At 46.1% G+C, this 18,806-nt stretch overlaps 1 protein-coding gene across 13 annotated transcripts in view; it reads left to right on the forward strand.

Moving 5' to 3' along the window:
* The window catches only part of Gm5134 (predicted gene 5134), a 55,096-nt gene that overhangs the window by 30,771 nt on the left and 5,519 nt on the right, over positions 1-18,806 (forward strand). For 7 of the 13 annotated variants that reach the window (XR_001779540.2, XM_017314010.2, XM_017314014.2 and 4 more), the window contains 5 exons: positions 654-874; positions 7,129-7,264; positions 8,559-8,666; positions 10,514-10,664; positions 15,078-15,291. Coding sequence is in view for 10 of the 13 variants with exons in the window: in XM_017314010.2 (XP_017169499.1) it covers positions 654-874; positions 7,129-7,264; positions 8,559-8,666; positions 10,514-10,664; positions 15,078-15,291 (830 nt within the window). In the remaining 3 variants the exon portion in view is untranslated. Of the gene's footprint in view, positions 1-653; positions 875-7,128; positions 7,265-8,558; positions 8,667-10,513; positions 10,665-13,769; positions 15,292-17,437; positions 17,538-18,806 lie in introns of those variants that run through there. The other 6 variants (XM_006513791.4, NM_198635.3, XR_871715.3 and 3 more) reach the window with 5 other exon arrangements.

Genomic DNA, 18,806 nt, shown 5'->3' on the forward strand with positions numbered 1-18,806 from the left:
AATGTTAATCTATTTTTAAACCAAGATTCTTTAGATAATTTATGAGGGAATTTCAGTTAAAAACTGGTGTGAAGCCAACGTTTTTAGTTTCTACGGATAGAAATTCTAGGCCTTCAGGCATGGCTGGACCCAGGGTTATGAATGGACCAGGTAGGCAAAAGATCTCCCAGATGTTGCACTAGCAAGAACCCAGAGGAAGTAATACTTCTGACAGCTTCAGCAGCATCCTAAAGTATATTCTCTAGTCCAGCAAGGCGCTTGTGTGTATTCCTCACTTACTGGTCGCTGACCAGGAGACAGGGAATGACAGCTAAGCCAGGGTCCTCTGGAAGACTGGGAAAGGGGACAATTTGACCCATGCCACTTAAAGCATGCACACCTCCGAAAGAAGGGTTCTGAAACCAGGTAAAGGAGGTGGGGTTCCGAGCACACAATCCAGTGTCCACTGAAGTTCTTCTCGTGGAAGAGCTAGTCTTTCCTCTCTCCCATGATGCCTTGATCATATGCTACTCTTACATTTTATAGTGGGAGACAGATGGTCACACTGGCTCTTATTTCCAGTGTTGGGTCTTGGGTCTTCAGTTGTGTTGTTTATGGTACTCATCAAGAAACTGATAAAGACTTTTTTTTTCTCTTTGATTTTGTTTCCAAAGCCTTTTATGAAGTTGGAGGGTATCCGAAGCTGGTGAGTAAGTACATGGAAGCCATCCCAAGCAAGACCCAGCAGGGGAACTGGACTGCCCAGCCAGAGTGCTATCTGCCCCGTCAGGATGCTTTCCACATCTTCCGAAGCTGTGTCTCTGGAGACATTCCTTGGCCTGGACTCATCTTAGGGGCCACCACTGTCTCTCTGTTCTACGGGTGTGCCGATCAGGTAATTAAATGCATGAGCACTGTAGTGACTGTCCTTTAGTGTCCCTGCATATGCCGGCCACTGGGGCTTGTCTGCTTACTCATGGCTTGCCTCCTAATCTGGAATTGTTGCCTCATTTAACACTGTTAAAAGTACTCTGATTTTTTCCCCTCGGTGATATAAATGGTGAAATCTACTCTTGTTTAAGTATTTATGATGCTTTAGCCGTGATAACATGTTTTTGAAGTACTCTCTAGCTTTTGTGATTTGGAGGCCTTAGCTTTATATGAAACTTCCATGTGTGTTTCTGTTTTATAAATTACTGATGTCTTTTATGCCTTTAAATATTTTTTGTTTTTGTTTGTTTTTTTTCCCATGTGGTTGCTGGGATTTTGAACTTAGGACCTTCAGAAGAGCTCTTAACCACTAAGCCATCTTTCCAGCCCGCCTTTAAATTTTTTTTTTTTTTGAGAATTTCATATGAGTACTGTATTTACATAATTTATACCCCCCTTCTCTTCCCTCTTCCCACTCCTCCTATGTTCCCTTCAGTTCATGGCCTTTTAAAAATATTTTTAAAATATTATCATTATATATATGTGTGTGTGTGGTATATACATACATATATATATACATATGTATATATGTATATATGTATATATATATATATATATATATATATATATATATATCTCCTGCTGATTCCAGTGTTGCTCACAGGTGTGTGCTCAGGGTTGACCACTTGGGATTAGATAGCCTATGGGGGGCGGGGGCAGGGGTGGGGCTGGGACTGAAGAGGAATGACTCTCCTTTTCTCAATAGCCATTGACTGCTTATAACATTCATCTAGGGGTGGGGCATGTTGGCTGGTGGTATCATTTGTCAGGCTTTGCTTAAGCAGCTATATTGTTGAGTTTTTTTTTTTTTTTTTTTTTTTTTGTGGCTGCAGCTTTCTTGACACATCTAGAAGAAACATGTCAATCCTCTGGCTCTTACAAAATTTCTACCTTCTCTTCTTCAGTGTTTCATGAGCCTTAGGTAGAGGAGCCATATTGCAGTTGGTTTTGGGTAACTGAGGTGGTCTGAGTAAGAATAGCCCCCATAGGCTCATATATTTGATTGTGTAATCTCAGGGAGTGGCACTGCTGGAGAAGGTATGGCCTTGTTGGAATGGGTGTGGCCTTGTTGGAGGAAGTGTGTCACTGGGAGAGAGCTTTGAGATTTCAAAAGCCCAAACCAGGTCCAGTGTCTCTCTTTCTGCTGCCTTTGGGTCTAGACGTAGAACTCTCAGCTACTTCTCTAGCACCATGTCTGCCCAGATGCTACCATGCTCCCCACCATGATGATAATAGACCAAACTGTGAACCAGCCCCAGCTCAATGCTTTCTTTTATAAGAGTTGCCGTGGTCATAGTGTTTCTTCACAGCAACCAAACACTAAGACAGCATCTGTAGTGGTCTGTATCCGCTGCAAAAAGAAGCCTCTTTGACAAGGGGTGGGAACAACATTAATTGGTCGGGGAAGAAGGATTGGAGGAACCAGAGGGGTCAGGGACACACCAGGAGAACACAGCCCACTGAATCAACTGACTGGGACTCATGAGAGCTTGCAGAGATCAGGGAACCTAGAGGGGTCTGACCTAGGTCTTCTCCAGATATGTTATGGCGGAGTGGCTTGGGTGTTCCTGTGAGAATCATAACACTGGGAGCAAGGGCTGTCCCTGACTTCTTTGACAACTCGTGGGAATCTTTCCCTCCTGCTGGGGACCTTGTCCAGCCTAGGTGTGATGGCATGTGCCTGGTCTTGTAGCTTGTTATGTCATGTGTGTGATGGCATGTGCCTGGTCTTGTAGCTTGTTATATCATGTGTTTGTTTAGACTCAGCAGGTTGTATTTTGCACAGATCTGTGCATACACGTGACACACCTATGTATTTAGCAATAATAAAGAAGAATCGATCAACTTGAGGGTAGGGCTCTCCGTGGGAGGGAGGGGCTGGCTCGAGGGTAGCTGGGGAGGGACTGGAAGGAGGAAAGGGAAGGGGAAGGTGATGTAATTCTCTAGGAAGCACAGTTTAGAGACAGCATTAGAGAACCAGAACCGTTAAACCCTCAGAACAAACAGCAAATCCCGTAATTACCTAACTGGTGTTCCAGGGCTCGAATGTTTATGTTCTACAAGCTTTGCAGCCTGCAAGGTCCATCTCCGGGATGCTCCAGTCCCTGTGTGAAGCTCCCTCCGGAAGATTTCCCACGGCTCTGGCATCTCTAACATCTTGAGGTCTTCACTGAAACCCAGGATTCACTTTCACAGTGTCATTGCAATGGCCTCTCAGGGCTCTTGCCCTTTCTGAACATTTATTTACCCAGGGCCTCCCTCCCTGCCACACACTCTCTGGCTTCAACTGCTCTCTGAGACCGGAGGAAGAGCCCACAAATCCACTCACTGCTGCATTCTTCATGCTTCCAAAGCCAAACTCTGCTCCCCAGCTCAGGATGGATCCTGGCCCCTTTGAGAACTGCATCTTTTAGCAGCTTTTTTTAAAGGTGGCACACACCTTTAATCCCAGCACTTGGGAGGCAGAGGCAGGTGGATCTCTGAGTTTGAGGCCAGCCTGGTCTACAGAGTGAGTTCCAGGACAGCTAGGGCTACACAGAGAAACCCTGTCTCAAAAAACAAGCAAACAGGCAAGCAAGGAAGCAAGCAAACAAAACAAAAATTCATTTGCTTTCTAGGAGCAGAAAATGCCTTAGGTTGTCTTTCCAGAGTTGGAAGCTTAGCTGGGTGAGTCTTGCTTTGTTCTAGCTTGGGTGGATCGGGCCTTTTCTCTATGGTGCTAATCTCCTTAACACTCATATCCTCTCTCCCAGTGTGCACCCTGGCTGTAGCATTGAGCTTCCTGGTGCTCTTGGTCCCTCTCCAAACATTTTTGAATTTATTTATGTCCAACCTGTTCTTTTTCATTTTAAACCTTTGTATGTATTACTGGCCTCTACTGAGGCCTGCTTCTTTTAACATAAAGGTAGCTATTTTGTGTCCTGTCTCCATTTTGCTCATAACTTAAGGTTCTCAGGCTCCACTTCCCAGAAGCAATTATCTATAGCTGACACTGAAGAACGTTACTAATCACCCAAAGTTGAAACATTTCTTTTTTTTTTTTTTTTTTTTTTGGGTTTTTGAGACAGGGTTTCTCTGTGTAGTCCTGGCTGTCCTAGAACTCACTCTGTAGACCAGGCTGGGCTCAAACTCAGAGATCCCCCTGCCTCTGCCTCCCAAGTGCTGGGATTAAATGTGTGTGCCACCACTGCCCGGCTTATTCTGAGATCATCATAAAATAGTGTCTCCCCATGGCTTTTTCTATTCTTTTCTTTTTTTCTTTTTTTTTTTTTTTAGATTTATTTATTGCCAGGCATGGTGGCGCACTGATTTTTTTCAAACATCCTAAGTGGGTGTTGATCTCTCCTCTCTCCCTTCCTCTGCCTCTGCTTTTTCCATGTTGGCTTTCTTTCATTCATGCTGTTGATTTTTATCAGTTTTATTTTTTATATTGCTGACCAATCAAGCCAGCCAAAATTCTAGTACAGATGAGGGAGGAACTCATGAGTCCCTGCCCCTAATGGAGGAGCTATTTGCAGTTGATAGCGTCTGTGGAAGGAGAATTATTCTTTTTGGAGGTGTGGCCACAGTAGGTTGCCCATACTCCAGTGGATGGTTCTATACTCATGCACAGACAGGATTTAGTGACTTACTATGAAAAAAAATCAAAGAAACGTGGGGGAGGGGGTTGGGGGTGGGGACGGAATGTGCTGGAGGTGGTCCAGAGGTAATTTCAGAGTGGCAATGTGGAATGGCTATGATCATATTTCATTGTAGACACATGTGAAATTTTCAAAGTCTAAAAATGATCTTATTCAGTGAAATCAAGGGCTAGGGTTGTAACTCAGTCATAGAGTTTCTACTTAGCTTTCAAGGTTCTGGATTTGATTCTGAGCATTATAATCATCATCTTCACTATCATCACCACCATCATCATCACCACCACCACCACCCCATCTAAAATAAGGTTGACCCCACAGTTTGCCTGAAGACACTGAATCACATGGAAGACAGGAGGAGTATTAATCTACTTTATGTTGTTTCCGTGTTGAAAACATAAGGCCACTTAACTTTTTAAAAGCACGGGAGTCGAATCCATAACTGCCTGCACTGTGAAGGAAATTGTCTAAGAGAAAGCAAACTTGCCATGCTGGGGATGGAAGCCATGATGGTGCCAATGCCAGACAAGTGCCCTAATAAAAACTTTTAATTGAATAAGAAGGAAAAAGAAAACTGTAAACAGCTCGGCTCACCAGCATTTTAATGTGATCCTTCTGTCAGTTAGAGCAGACAATAGGCTGGCGAGCTTAGGACTCCAAGTAGACAGAGTTATGTCATTTCTCTCAGCTTAGGAAGCCTCAACAACCTTTGTGTTGTTGGCTCCACAGGAGACCAACTGTTCCATTTCCTCCCAGTTCAGTAATTACAAAAGCCCTCTCTTCCCTTTATTTAGGCATGGAACCCTCTTTCTCTCTGTAATCTCAAGAAGATGTGTTTTAATGGTGATGGTGGTTTCCACAGTGTTTCTTTTACACCATTTCAAGTTTGGTACTTCCCATGGGAGATCAGATGTTCTGTGGTCAGGAACTGTTGCCCATGTTTCCTCCATACCCTCAGCATTGGCACCTGCCCACCCCAAGGCCAGAGGCAGCTGCCCACAGCTCTCTCACATGGGGCAGTGTTATAATTCCATTCTTCCCAGTCATTAAAAGTATACATTAAAAATAAAGAAGATGGGGCGAGAAAAAGGGAAATCCTATCTGCTGATCCTCTTACTGCTAAATCACATTACCACACAGTTTACTCGTGGTGGGTTTTTTTTTTTTTCTTCTAGACACAATAATTTCCCAGTGTACATACTATTTTATATCCGCGCCTTTAAGTCACCATGGGCATTGTCTTAGTCAGGGTTTGTATTCCTGCACAAAACATCATGACCAAGAAGCAAGTTGGGGAAGAAAGGGTTTGTTCAGCTTACACTCCCATACAGCTGTTCATCACCAAAGGAAGTCAGGACAGGGACGCACACAGGGCAGGAACTTGGAGGCAGGAGCTGATGCAGAAGCTATGGAGGAATCCTGTTTACTGGCTTGCTTCCCCTGACTTGTTCAGCCTGCTTTTTTGTTTGTTTGTTTGTTTGTTTGTTTGTTTTTCGACACAGGGTTTCTCTGTACAGCCCTGGCTGTCCTGGAGCTCACTTTGTAGACCAGGCTGACCTCGAACTCAGAAATCTGCCTGCCTCCACCTCCCGAGTGCTGGGATTAAAGGCATGTGCCACCACCGCCTGGCTTCAGCCTGCTTTCTTATAGAACCCAGGATCACCAGCCTAGGAATGGCACAACTCACAATAGGCCCTCCCACCCTTGATCACTAACTGAGAAAATGCCTTACAGCTGAGTCTCATGAAGGCATTTCCTCACGCCTTTAATCCCAGTACTCAGGAGGCAGAGGCAGGCAGATTTCCGAGTCCAAGGCCAGCCTGGTCTACAAAGTGAGTTCCAGGATAGCCAGGGCTATACAGAGAAACCCTGTCTCGAAAAACCAAAAAAAAAAAAAAAAAAAAAAAGAAAGAAAGAAAAGAAAAGGCTGTAGAGCCAGCAGTGGTGGCACGGCCTTTGATCCGGGCATCAGGAGATGGAGGGAGGCGGATCTCTGTGAGTTTGAGGCCAGCCTGGTCTACAGAGTGAGTTCCAGGACAAGAAGCCAGGGCTCTCTGGGAATGGGGGTGGGGGTGGGGGAGAAGAGAAAGGAAGGCTGCAGGAGCTCATTTCAGTTTTGATCAAGGAAGCTTCACCTGAACCCTTGGTTATTTCCACAGCCTTACCTTCACCCTCATCAGTCATAAGGGCCTACTCCTTCTGGGTGGCAGAGAAGAGGAAGTCTTCCCCGTGCCAGGGGCTTGCGAGCCTTCCATTTCCACGGCTTGTATGCACTGCTAGCAGAGAGCCCCAAAACATACACGATGACCTCATCCCATTTATTAGATATCAATGGGGAAAGATGTGTTCATCTGTAACCTACGTCTCTCCAACCCCGGATGGCCCAAAGATGTAGGGATGAAGGCCGAGCATCTTAGTAAACCCCGGCATGCCGCCGCAGCAGAGACAAGTATCTCATCTGTGCTGAGGTGGCCCAGCCTCAATCCACCTCCGACCCTGTCCACTCTTCTGTTCTTGGCAGGTTTCTGTCCAGCGGTTTCTGGCAGGAAAGAGCAGGCTTCACATGGAAGGTGGCTGCCTATTGTGCGGCTACTTAAAGCTGCTGCCCATGTTCCTCATGGTGATGCCGGGCATGATCAGCCGTATCTTGTACCCAGGTAAATTCTTGATTCTGTCACGGCTCCCTTGGCGACCTGGAGGACATCTGAAATACGGTGTCTCCCGAGGTGTAGTGCTTATTGGGGTTGCCTGGAGGGCCTCTTTAGAATGTGTTGGAATTGACAGGCAGCAATACAGGCATTCCAAGGTGTTAAGTAAAACAGATGTATGCATTTTCCCATGACACAGTCATGTTCCTCCCCACAAAAGGCCCAGCACAACTTTGGAAGACAGTCTTTAGGAGTTCCGGTTGCTCTGTCCCATTGCAGGCCTCATGCCTGTGTCTCAGGTGCTGAGCCGGGATCTCTTTGATACAGTGTTTCTCACAGCCCCAGACTGGGCATTCCCAGTGGAACTCAAGAGACAATCTTGAAGAGGCTGCTTCTGTAAGAAAGACCAGAAGAAAGGCCCACATTCTTTCTACTAAATACTATTAACTTGCCCGCCTCTCCTAATGAGTGATCAGAATTCCATAATGTATTTCATCCCTGTGTCGACTGACTTTTGCTAGTTTGATCTGTCTCTCAGGCAACGAGTCTTGCTTATTGGTTAGGTAAGGGAACAGTTTCTCTGGCAAGTATTGCTAGCAGTCCAGATAGCATGGGTGAATTCTAGCACTGCATGCTGCTAAGTGTCTCTGTCAAGGTCAAAGAAAATGGAGAACAGCTCTTATGTTCAGTCACATGAGCAGCAGCCATCTCTCACTCTACCTCACCCTTCTGTCTGTCTGCCCCGAGACATGCTTCTTTCTGTGTGCCCCCCCCACCCCCACCCCACTTTAATAGAGAGGAGATTCAACAACTCAACAACTCACTCTTTGCATCTGCTCTTCAGTAATCAAGCAGTGCCATGCGATCTCATGAATATTTATAACTAGAAAATCGACCTCTCTGCTCTCCATGACTTGAGGAGTCTAACGTACCATGTTGAACTATGCCCATCTTGGGGCAAAGAGTAGTGAATTTCTGAGATCCAAGGTCCAACGTTAGTGCATGGTGGATGGTTCAAGGGCTTTCTTAACACTTCATTGGGACCTTTGAAAGCTTTGTAGAGATTCTGTGGCTTGCTCTGGGACCAGCAGAAGGACAGAGCATTTGACATCCTGGATCCCGAGTCCCAGCTCTTTATCCCTTTGTATAGAAGAAGGATCTTGGATTGGATAAGCCTACGGTGGATGAGGAGTCTGACACCAATCTGTCTGAGTACGGTTCCAGATCTGCTTCCCCTCCCCCAAGCTCAGAGTTGAGAGCACTATGACCCGGATGTTGATCCAACCCATACTTCTCTCTGCAGATCAAGTGGCCTGCGTCGTGCCTTCGGAATGCCAGAAGTTCTGTGGCCGAGGAACCGGTTGTAGTGCCCTGGCTTACCCAGTGCTGGTCTTAGGAGTGATGCCTCATGGTAAGAAGTGGACCTTTCCACCGAGGGTTCCATGGCTGCCTTTGGGAAGGCAGGTAAGAGGAGCCTCCAGGAATGGCTTCCTTACCAGCCAGACCATCACGCTGCACGTAGAGGCAAGCTGTGTGTTGGGAGGGGTTAGCATTGGAAGCCTCCGCCCTCTCCTTCCTTCCCACACTGAAGTACACATCCTCACAGAGGCACAGCCTATACACATTTGATTGTATTATTTAGGTCACCTGCTCATTTATTCGGAAACTGGTTCCATACGGCCTAAGTCTTTGTTGTAAACCCCTAGAACACAAAACACCAGCAAGAACAGTGCTATCCTCAAACTCATGAAAAAAAAAAAGTCGGCAGCATCCCTGGATATCAGCATTTCCATAAGCTCCGATACAGACTGAAGGAGACACTGGCCACACTACAGTCTAGGAAGGAAACTGTCTAATTCTGATCCTGAGCCTTGGGAAGTACCCTGTCCTAGAGCAGCCAGGGCTGGGACTGGAGGGCAGTGCTTAAAGGAGGGAAAATTCTGGAATCCTAGTCTTATGTCTTCTAGCCCTGAAGGACCCACTAAAATTAGTTGGGGCACTGCCACAGTGAGCTTTCAGGTAGGGTGCTGGTTACCTTAGGACTCTCCTGATAGCACAAAAGAAACTTTCAACCTGGCAGTGGTGGCACATGCATTTAATCCCAGCGCTCGGGAGCCAGAGGCAGGTGAATCTCTGAGTTCACGGACAGCCTGGTCTACAGAGAACAGCCAGGCTACACAGAGAAATCCTGTTTTGAAAAAAATCTAACAAAACAAATCAAATTCAAACAGAGCAGCCTCCCACCAGGCGGCAGGTGGTGGCACACGCTGTGACATCTCTGGAGTGTTGGCAGGTGGTGGCACACGCTGTGACATCTCTGGAGTGTTGGCAGGTGGTGGCACACGCTGTGACATCTCTGGAGTGTTGGCAGGTGGTGGCACACGCTGTGACATCTCTGGAGTGTTGGCAGGTGGTGGCACACGCTGTGACATCTCTGGAGTGTTGGGCGAATGCTTCCTCTGGATGCTGGGTGAGCTCATCTACTTACCTGCTCCACAGCCTCGCTAAGCCAAACTGAGCCAAATTTAAGTGTAAAGGCGGGTTTGCTGGGGCAGCTCTCTGGTGGGTTTCCCCGATCTCACAGGAGGAGGTCAGGGAAGTTGCCCCTGAGCTGGGGTAGGGGCTTTCTATAGGGTAGGGAAGAAGAAGTGGTAGTATGATGGTAAGGTATGGGCATAGATTTATTAGGTGAGTTTAGGGTCCTGTAAGTGAGTCTTAGGTCCGGTGGTCACTTTGGAATCTGATACTAGGTGTCGGCTTTGTCTACTGTTTTGTGGGGTCTATCCTCCCTGGGCTTTTGGGATGGTAGGCTGTGGACCGGAAGAGAAAGGCAGGGACCTCCTGGTTCATGCCATCTTGGCCTCCATCCCAAAACCTCCAGCCTAACACCTACATCTTAACATCCTCATGGTAGGCACTGTCTGCCCACTTCACAGATGAAGAGCCATGCTTCCTGCCTATAGCAAGGACATCTCCAAGTTGGGGCACAAACAATCCACCTCACAGGGCTGTAGTAGGCAAGGGCACGACAACCTGGCACAGACTAACCCTCCGAGAAACTGTAGCTCCCGTTATCCTGTAAGGAAGCAGCAGGCAACTGTTGTCCTGGCGCCAACGGAGAACAAATGTAACATGGGGCGTCCTTGATGGGATTCCACTCCAGGTTTGTCCAGGCTGCACTATTCCTTTGGCGGCAGAGGCCCTCGCTGGCCTGGTCAGGGAGCTGTCAGTCCAGGCAGTGTGTTCTTTTCCTTCCAGGCCTGCAAGGCTTTATGCTGTCCACAGTGTGCGCCTCCCTCATGTCTTCCTTGACGTCTATTTTCAACAGTTCCAGCGCCCTGTTCACGCTGAACATTTATACCTGGATTCGGCCCACGGCCACCGAGAAGGAGCTGATGATAGCTGGCAGGTGAGGTGTCCAGTCAGGTCAGCCAGCGATGTCAGCGACTGTCTGGAAAGGAGGCTGTTAATACTTGACATAGAATCATTGTTTTTCTCTTCTCAGTCCGTGTGGGTGTGAGTGGAAATGTTTTTTATGAAGTTTTGCGATGATAATGTAAGGCGCTGGTTGTCACAAGAGTACTGTTTCCATGTGGTTTAACAAAAGAACTATTGATTATAATAAGTATAAAAATGAGCATAGTGTAAGGTACCTCTCCTAAACAGTCCATCAAAGGATATTTATATAAGCTGAACTATTATTTTACTTAAACCTGAGGAAAACTGTTAAAAGCAACTTTCACTTTTCTTTTTTTAATTGGGAAAAACATTTTTTTCAAACATTATAGTACAGTCACACTTTTCCCCTCCTCTAACTCTTCCTTGATGCTCCCTGTTTCCCTGCCTACCTAACTCTGTGGCCCTTCTTTCCCCCTTTAAATCAATCAATCAAGCAAGCAAGCAAGCAAACCCGACCCAAGTCAACCAAAGCCACATAATAACAGTGAGGTGAAAGCTCGGTCAGACCCAGAGTCTGGAGGGGGAATGTCGACTCAGGTTCCAAGTGGCACACAGCCCCTTAGAGCTGTGACCAGTCTATGACCTTACCCATGCAGGACTACTTAGGGACTGGCATCTGTATGTGACAGGCATTTCTGAGAGCCCAGGAAAGAATGCCAGGAGATCTGAGACTGGTCAGCAGCAACAGCAGCAGTAGCAGCAGCATGGAGTATTCTACTATCTGTGGAATACTGAGAATTTAGTCTAGTGGTCTACCAGGGGAAAGGGACGCCTTGCTGTAAGACAATCTAGTTCCTCTTCCTCTTCCTCCTCCTCCTCTTCTTCTTCCTCTACCTCTCCCCCTCCTCCCTCTCTTTCTCTTCCTCCTCCTTCTCCCTCTCCTCCTCCTCCTCCTCTTCTTCTTCTTCTTCTTCTTCTTCTTCTTCTTCTTCTTCTTCTTCTCCTTCTCCTTCTCTTCTCCTTCTCCTCCTCCTCCTCCTTCTTTCCTCCCGCTCCCCCTCTCCTTCTTCTTCTCCCCGTCCTTCCACCTCCTCCTTTTCTTCTTCAACATAATGCACCACAAACAGATCAATAGCCAAGATTTATTTATTTATTTATTTATTTATTTAATGTATATGAGTACACTGTAGCTGTCTTCAGACACACCAGAAGAGGGCATCAGATCCATTTACAGATGGTTGAGAGCCACCATGTGGTTGCTGGGAATTGAACTCAGAACCTCTGGAAGAGCAGCCAGTGCTCTTAACCACTGAGCCATCTCTCCAGCCCCCGGATCTAGTTCTTCTTAAATACTGGAAACACTGTAATGAAAAGAATGGGCGTAATTTAACTTTGTGACTTAACCCTAGATGCACAAAGATCAACACGTAAGACACATGAAAAGCAAGGTAGTATGATCCCCCATTCAAAAAAAATTACTAAGCCTCTGATGAGCGTGAATTAGATGAAATTCCAAACAAAGAATTCAAATGAATGATTACAATTGTGTTCAAAGACCCAAAGAAGACACAAACTCTTGAATGAATTTCAGGAGAACACAAATGACTGAATTAAATAAGGAAGTCAGCTCTCCACATGTTATATTATAGTTAAAGTACTAAATATATAGGTCAAAGAAAGTATATTTAAAGTTGCAAGACAGAATCAAAGACCCATCAGAATAATAGCGTACTTTTCAACAGAAACTTTAAAAACAAGGAGGTGCTTGGAATAAAGTATTTCAAATTCTGAAAGACAAAACTACCAACCCAGGCTACTATACCCAGGAAAATTATCTTCTATAATAGAGGGAGAAAGAAAAACTTCCTGTGATGGTTTGTACATGCTCAGGCCAGGGAGTGGCACTATTAGAAGGTGTGGCCTTGTTGGAGTAGGTGTGTCACTGTGGGTGTGAGCTTTAAGACTTTCATCCTAGCTGCCTAGAAGCCAGTTTTCTCCTAGCAGCCTTCAGATGAAGATGTAGAACTCTCAGTTCCTCCTGCACCATGCCTGCCTTGATGCTGCCATGTTCCTGCCTTAATGATAATGGACTGAACCTCTGAACCTATAAGGCAGCCCCAAGTAAAATTTGTCCTTAAAAGATTTGCTGTGGTCATGGTGTCTGTTCACAGCAGTAAAACCTTAACTAAGACATCTCCCCATGATAAAAAACTGTTTACAGGAGTTTATGTCTATTAAGCCAGCTCTACAGGCTGTATTTGAAAGAATCCTTTGGACTGAAGAGAAAGAAAAACACAGAAGAGCCAGTAAGCAGATGAAAAATAAGAAAATGTGAAACACAGCCGACTCAGCAAAGTGTCAGTAATTAGGGCTTACTTCAAGAACGCTGAATACTAATGGCATTGATTCTGAAATAAAGAGATACAGACTGGCAGATTGGTGTGTGCATGTGGTATGTGGTATCCCAGCAAACATCACATGCAGCAGAGTGTGGGTCCCCATGAGGCAAGAAGGAGGTCTGTTTCAATACAACTCATAGCTGGACATGCTGGCGCACACCTTTAAACCCATCACTCGAGAGGCAGAGGCAGGGGGATTTCTGAGTTCAAGGCCAGCCTGGTCTACAAAGTGAGTTCCAGGACAGCCAGGACTATACAGAGAAACCCTGTATTGAAAAACCAAAACAAACAAACAAACAAACAAACAAACAAACAAAAAAACCAAAGAGAGAGAGAGACTTTGTCTCCAAACCAAAACCAACACGACTCAGTAGCCAGTTTTAGTTTAAACTTGAGTCTCAGACACCGAACAGTTTATTTTTCATATTTGAGTACAACAAAATTTTGGGAAAAAAAAGCTTCCTGGTGGCAGCTTAATTCTGTGTGCACAGTATAAAGCTTAAGGCATGACCACATCAAAACTCATTGTAAAGTACATGTGGTCTCTGTAGGCTTAGATACTTCAAAACCTACCTAAATAAGGGTTTTCAAATGTTTCGGCCCCCCTTCTAGCCCACTGTCCAAAGGCAGGGGAGAAAAAAGATGGTAAATAGGACAAAGGGATGTGGACCTGTCTAGAAGTAGTTCTTTGTGGTGATTCCAATCTCTGTTGTCAGGATACCAGCAGTCCAATTCAAAAAATGTCACCAAACACAGATCAGCACGGGTGGCAGGATCCAGCAAAAAGAGCCAGGCCTCTGTTGAATCAGCAGGAGTCACTGGGAGTGACCAGAACCAGTGAGGACGCCAGGAGAAGTTCTCTGCCCTGTGCCTCCCTCAGCGAAGTAAAGATCAGTGAAGATTCAAGACCAATGAGGCATCGCTACACAAGCATTCCACCATTGTCTGTTAAGTCCTGTTTATACTCTCTCCAATGTCACATGTCCTCTCACGGGCCCGCTTCAGCAAAACATCACACGAGTCTGCATCTCATGACATAACCAGAAATTTCCACTTCGGATCTCTTCTGTAAAGATGGGTTCTATAGATTGACTACTAGTGCCATCTTAAGGGCCTGGGGGAGGATTCAGTGTGGTCTCAGTCATACAGGTAGCACAAAGGTCATCAGGCTATTAACCACCTCTGCTCCTGTCTGTAAAGTATATGTGACTCCTCCCACAAAGGTGGGTTCTACTGACTAAGAAACAACATTCAAGGTTCTAGGGAGAATGACTGAGGTAAATATAACAGTCTAGGGGAGCCAAGTACTGCCAGGCCCTACACATAGCACAGATCACCAGCCCATTAGCCACCTCTATTCCAAGCTTTGTGGGCAGAACACAGGTTATATATCTCTTCCTTTGAAGAGACAAGGATATGTGTTTCATATTCCTGGTTTCCCAGTGCTAATCTGTGAGCACAGAGACCTTGTGCCTTCAGAGATTGAGGTAAAAAAAAAATCTCAACCAGACTCATCTCTTCGCTGCCTCAAAACATGTATTTTACCACCAAAATGTAAAAGATGGGGAAAAACATTCCAAGCAATTGGAACTAGGAAATAAGGAGGTATTACTATTGGAACAACATAGACCTCAAAGTTAACCTGAAAGGATGAAGAGAATCATTTCATAATGATCTAAAGAAGAATCCCGGTGAACTCAACTTTATAAAATAAACACCACCAGATACAAAGAAACAGACTAGTCCCAACTTAATAGTGTGGGTGATGTCAAAAGTCCAGTCTCTCCAACTTACTCTACCCAGAAAACAAACAGAAACATCTGATTTTAATGGCAGGCCTCATAGATGGAATAGATTCTAGTAGACATCCATAGTGCATTTCTTTCAAACACCAAAGAATATACATTCTCAGCAGGCAACCAAGCTTTCCCCCAAATAGGTCAGAACTACAACAGTAGTAGTCATAAAAATAAACACAAACAACTAAGGAAAAGCTACTAGTTAGGATTTTTTTTCCTTTGCAGGAGGAATATCTTCAAGTCATCACTGAGTGTTGGCTTTATTCACAGGTTTTTTGTTATAATCTTGCTCGCCGTCACCATTGTCTGGATCCCCATTATAGAAATGGCCCCCAATGAGATACTGTTCGAGTACATGCAGGTTCTTAAGAGCTGTCTGACCCCGAGCATGACTGCCGTCTTTCTGCTGGCTGTCTTTTGCAAGAGGGTGAACGAGCAGGTGGGTGTTCACGTGGAATGGTGGGAGGGGATGTCTTCATGCCGTAGATATCTTTACAAGATCGGCCTTAGCGATGTCTCTTGTGTATCAGGAGTTCACACGGGGCCATCATCTCTTCCCTGAGAGATGATCTCTTGCCCAGTAGGGTTGATCTAAACTCAATGTTGTGTGCAGGGAGGGAAAGGAATTTATCTCCTTTGTTTTCTTCCCTTTGTAAAACTTCTGTCCCTGCCAGACGAAGCTGCCCCCCCCCATTAAGCTTGTGGAAGTGATAAAAACCCCTCTGCTGCATAGATGCCTCTAGGAAACTGCCCCTCCATTGGCCTCTGTCCACAGAGAGAGCCCACACTTTGTATTAAATCACAGTGGTAGATTCCTTCACTGTCTCTGGGCTGAGACGATTATTCGAACTGTCTCTTCAGTTCCTCTTCAGACCAAAAAGAAAGAGAAAAAAAGACCCTCCCCACTTCCAAACCAAAGGTCCCAATGGATGGTTTATTTTATCAACAATCCTCCGTGTATAAACTGACGGCATGACCGCTCCAAGGTATAGCTGATGAAGAGAAGCTTTTACTATAGGCGTGAGAGAAAACAGCCAGAGGTATCAGAAAGAGTCCAGAACTGAGAGAGAAAGAAGTAGACTTGACATCGCCAGTGCAGAGAGGAGGGAGGGGTGGGGGAGAGGAGGGGGCGGGGAAGAGGGGGAGACAGAGACAGAGAGAGAAGAAAGTATAGTGAGAGAGTTAGGAGCAGAGTGGGGGAGGGGCACGGCAGGGATCTCAGGGTTATTAAGGAGAATGAGTCCGTTCAGGGAGGGACTCCATGGGCTGGTGAGGGTTTAAGGTAAGGCAGGAGATAGGATGTGAGATCCCCGCTATGGGTGCTGGGAACTGAATTTAGATCCTCCACAAAAGCAGCAAATGCTCTTAACAGGTGACGCTTTCTCTCCACCACCACCCCCCACCCCGCCCACATCCCTTCAAATACCCTGTGTTACTATTTTCCTGCATTCAAGCTCCTGTCTTACATCCACCCCAGCCCAAAAGAGTCCCTAGATTCGACCCCTGAGCCAGTATCTAGTCCTTGCCTTTATCGAGCAGACGATTAGGGTAAGAAGGAGGAGCATGCTAGCATGGACTCTGAAGTGTATAACAGGGACTTGTGATACAGAGGGAGTCCAGAGGCCAGCGTGAGCTTTGATGTGCTGATAGGCACCCCAAGTAGTCATATATCTATTCTGCTAGTGACTCCACTCCTTTTGGTAGAGGGACCAGCTTCATAGTTAACTGGGGAATGCAGTCTTTTCTATAACTGCCAGAAATCCTCTTCTAGTCTAGATTGAGCACATTTCTGGATGTTTGGACTGCCTTTCGGGAATTGGGATTTCCTTTAAAGGCATAATTAGCCTGAGTGTCTTATATTTCTTATTTTCTTTCTTTGTTTCTTTGTTTCTTTCTTTCTTTCTTTCTTTCTTTCTTTCTTTTGATTTATGTCTTAAACTTTCTTGTAACCCTGGACAGAATTGAGCAGCCTGGCCTTGCACAAGATCCCATGCACACACCCAAGGCCATTTGTGATCTGCCCCCCAACCCCCACACACACTTGTGTCAGATCCTTCCTTCTCCGTGGACAGCCCACAGTTCCAGGCTGCTCCAAACCGGTAACTGCTGAACTGTCTCCTACCCCCTCGACCCTTCTTCCTTCATGGACTACTTGCTTTGCCAGGAATATATTCTGGCTGCTCCACCTGGCAGAGATTCTCTCTAAGGCCCATCTGTCTCAGCTGCTCAGTTCCTTAGGCCACCTGCCAGGGCTGCCAGGCCACCCAGCTCACTAAGCCTTAATTTAGCAGCACAAATGTCAGGGGAGTAACCTGGGCCTCAGAGTGGCTTAGCTTTGTTCTCCTTGGAAAGGGATGGGCTGGAGGGGAGGTGGTCACAGAAGTCTACCTCTCTCTGCTGACAACAAAACTTGGGATATTGGGACACCCCCAAAGCTCGCCCACTGTCCCTGGCTCAAGGTTGCAGATATACTTACTGTATACACTTTCACGGTTGCCTCTGTTAACCTAAAGCATTTTGTCAGGCTCTCTCTCCTTCCCAGCTCTGCACAGTGTAATCATTTGCTTCCTTCCTATCTCCTTCAGGAAGTGACCCCTTTGGGTCCTTTGACCAGACGCAAAGCTTTTGTTCCCCCTCTGTAGGGATCCTGACTTACATCCACCCCCAGCCTGAAAGCATCTCTAGGTATGACGCCTGAGCCAATATCTAGTCCCTGCCTTTGTAGAGCAGTCAGACAATCTAATTGGGGGAAGGAGATGACATAAAGTGAGCTGACAAATCTTTGTGATGGTAACAGAGTATTTAAGAAGGGCTGTGAGGCAGGGTGGGGTGGGGTGGGATGGGTGGGAGAGATCAGTTCACTTGTTAAGAGCATTTCCTGCTTTTGCAGAGGACCCAAGTTCAGTTCCCAGCACTCACGTCGCGTATATCAAAACTGTCTGTGACCCCCAGCTTTAGGACTCCATGAGGCCTCTGGACATGCATGTGTGCAAACCTATACACAGGCACTGTCCTGGCTGGTTTCATGTCAACCTAACAGGAGCTGCTAGAGTCATCAGAGAGGAGGGAGCCTCGGTGGAGAAAATGCCTCTGTAAGATCAGGCTGTCGGCAAGCATCTAGGGCATTTTCTTTTTTCTTATTTTTAAAGATTTATTTATTTTATGTATATGAGTACACTGGAGCTGTCTTCAGGCACACCTGAAGAGGGCATCAGATCCAATTCCAGATGGTTGTGAGCCACCATGACCACATGCTGGGAATTGAACTCAGGACCTCTGGAAGAACAGTTAGTGTTCCTAACCACTGAGCCATTTCTCCAGCCTGGGCATTTTCTTAGTTAGTGATTGATGGGGAAGGGCCCAGCCCATTGTGGGTGGAGCCATCCCTGAGCTGGTGGTCCTGCGCTCTATAAGAAATCAGGCTGAGCAAACCATAGAGAACAAACCAGTAAGCAGCAGAGAAATGGTGTAGGGGGTAAGGCCTACATCAGCTCCTGCATCCAGGTTCCTGCCTTGTTTGAGTTCCGGTCCTGGTTTCCTTTGATGATAGGCTATGATGTGGAAATATAAGCCCAATAAGCCTTTTCCTCCCCAATTTGCTTTTAGTCGTGGTGTTTCATCATAACGATGGTAACTCTAACCAAGAAAGGCACATAACATAATTAAAAGTAATAAAAGATAAAATATTTTAAAAGGACTGTGAAGGATCATGAAGGTTACAGGGTGGGCTATGTGGGTGGACAAACAGGGACACAGCTCAGCGGGAGAAGGAACTGACCTGGAATCAAAGAAGTTCTAAGATGTGGGGACAATTCTAAGCAGGAAGAAGGGCAAGGGCAAGAACTCATGCCAAAAGTGAAGTGGGCATCTTTGGGATGCAGAAGCAGGCTCAGCTGGGTGGAGATGAGTGACCAAGTGGGGAGTAGTGAAGCTTGGTGAGGTTAGCCATGGTGT

Source organism: Mus musculus, chromosome 10 (genome assembly GCF_000001635.26).
Source record: "Mus musculus strain C57BL/6J chromosome 10, GRCm38.p6 C57BL/6J".
Lineage (NCBI taxonomy): Eukaryota > Metazoa > Chordata > Mammalia > Rodentia > Muridae > Mus > Mus musculus.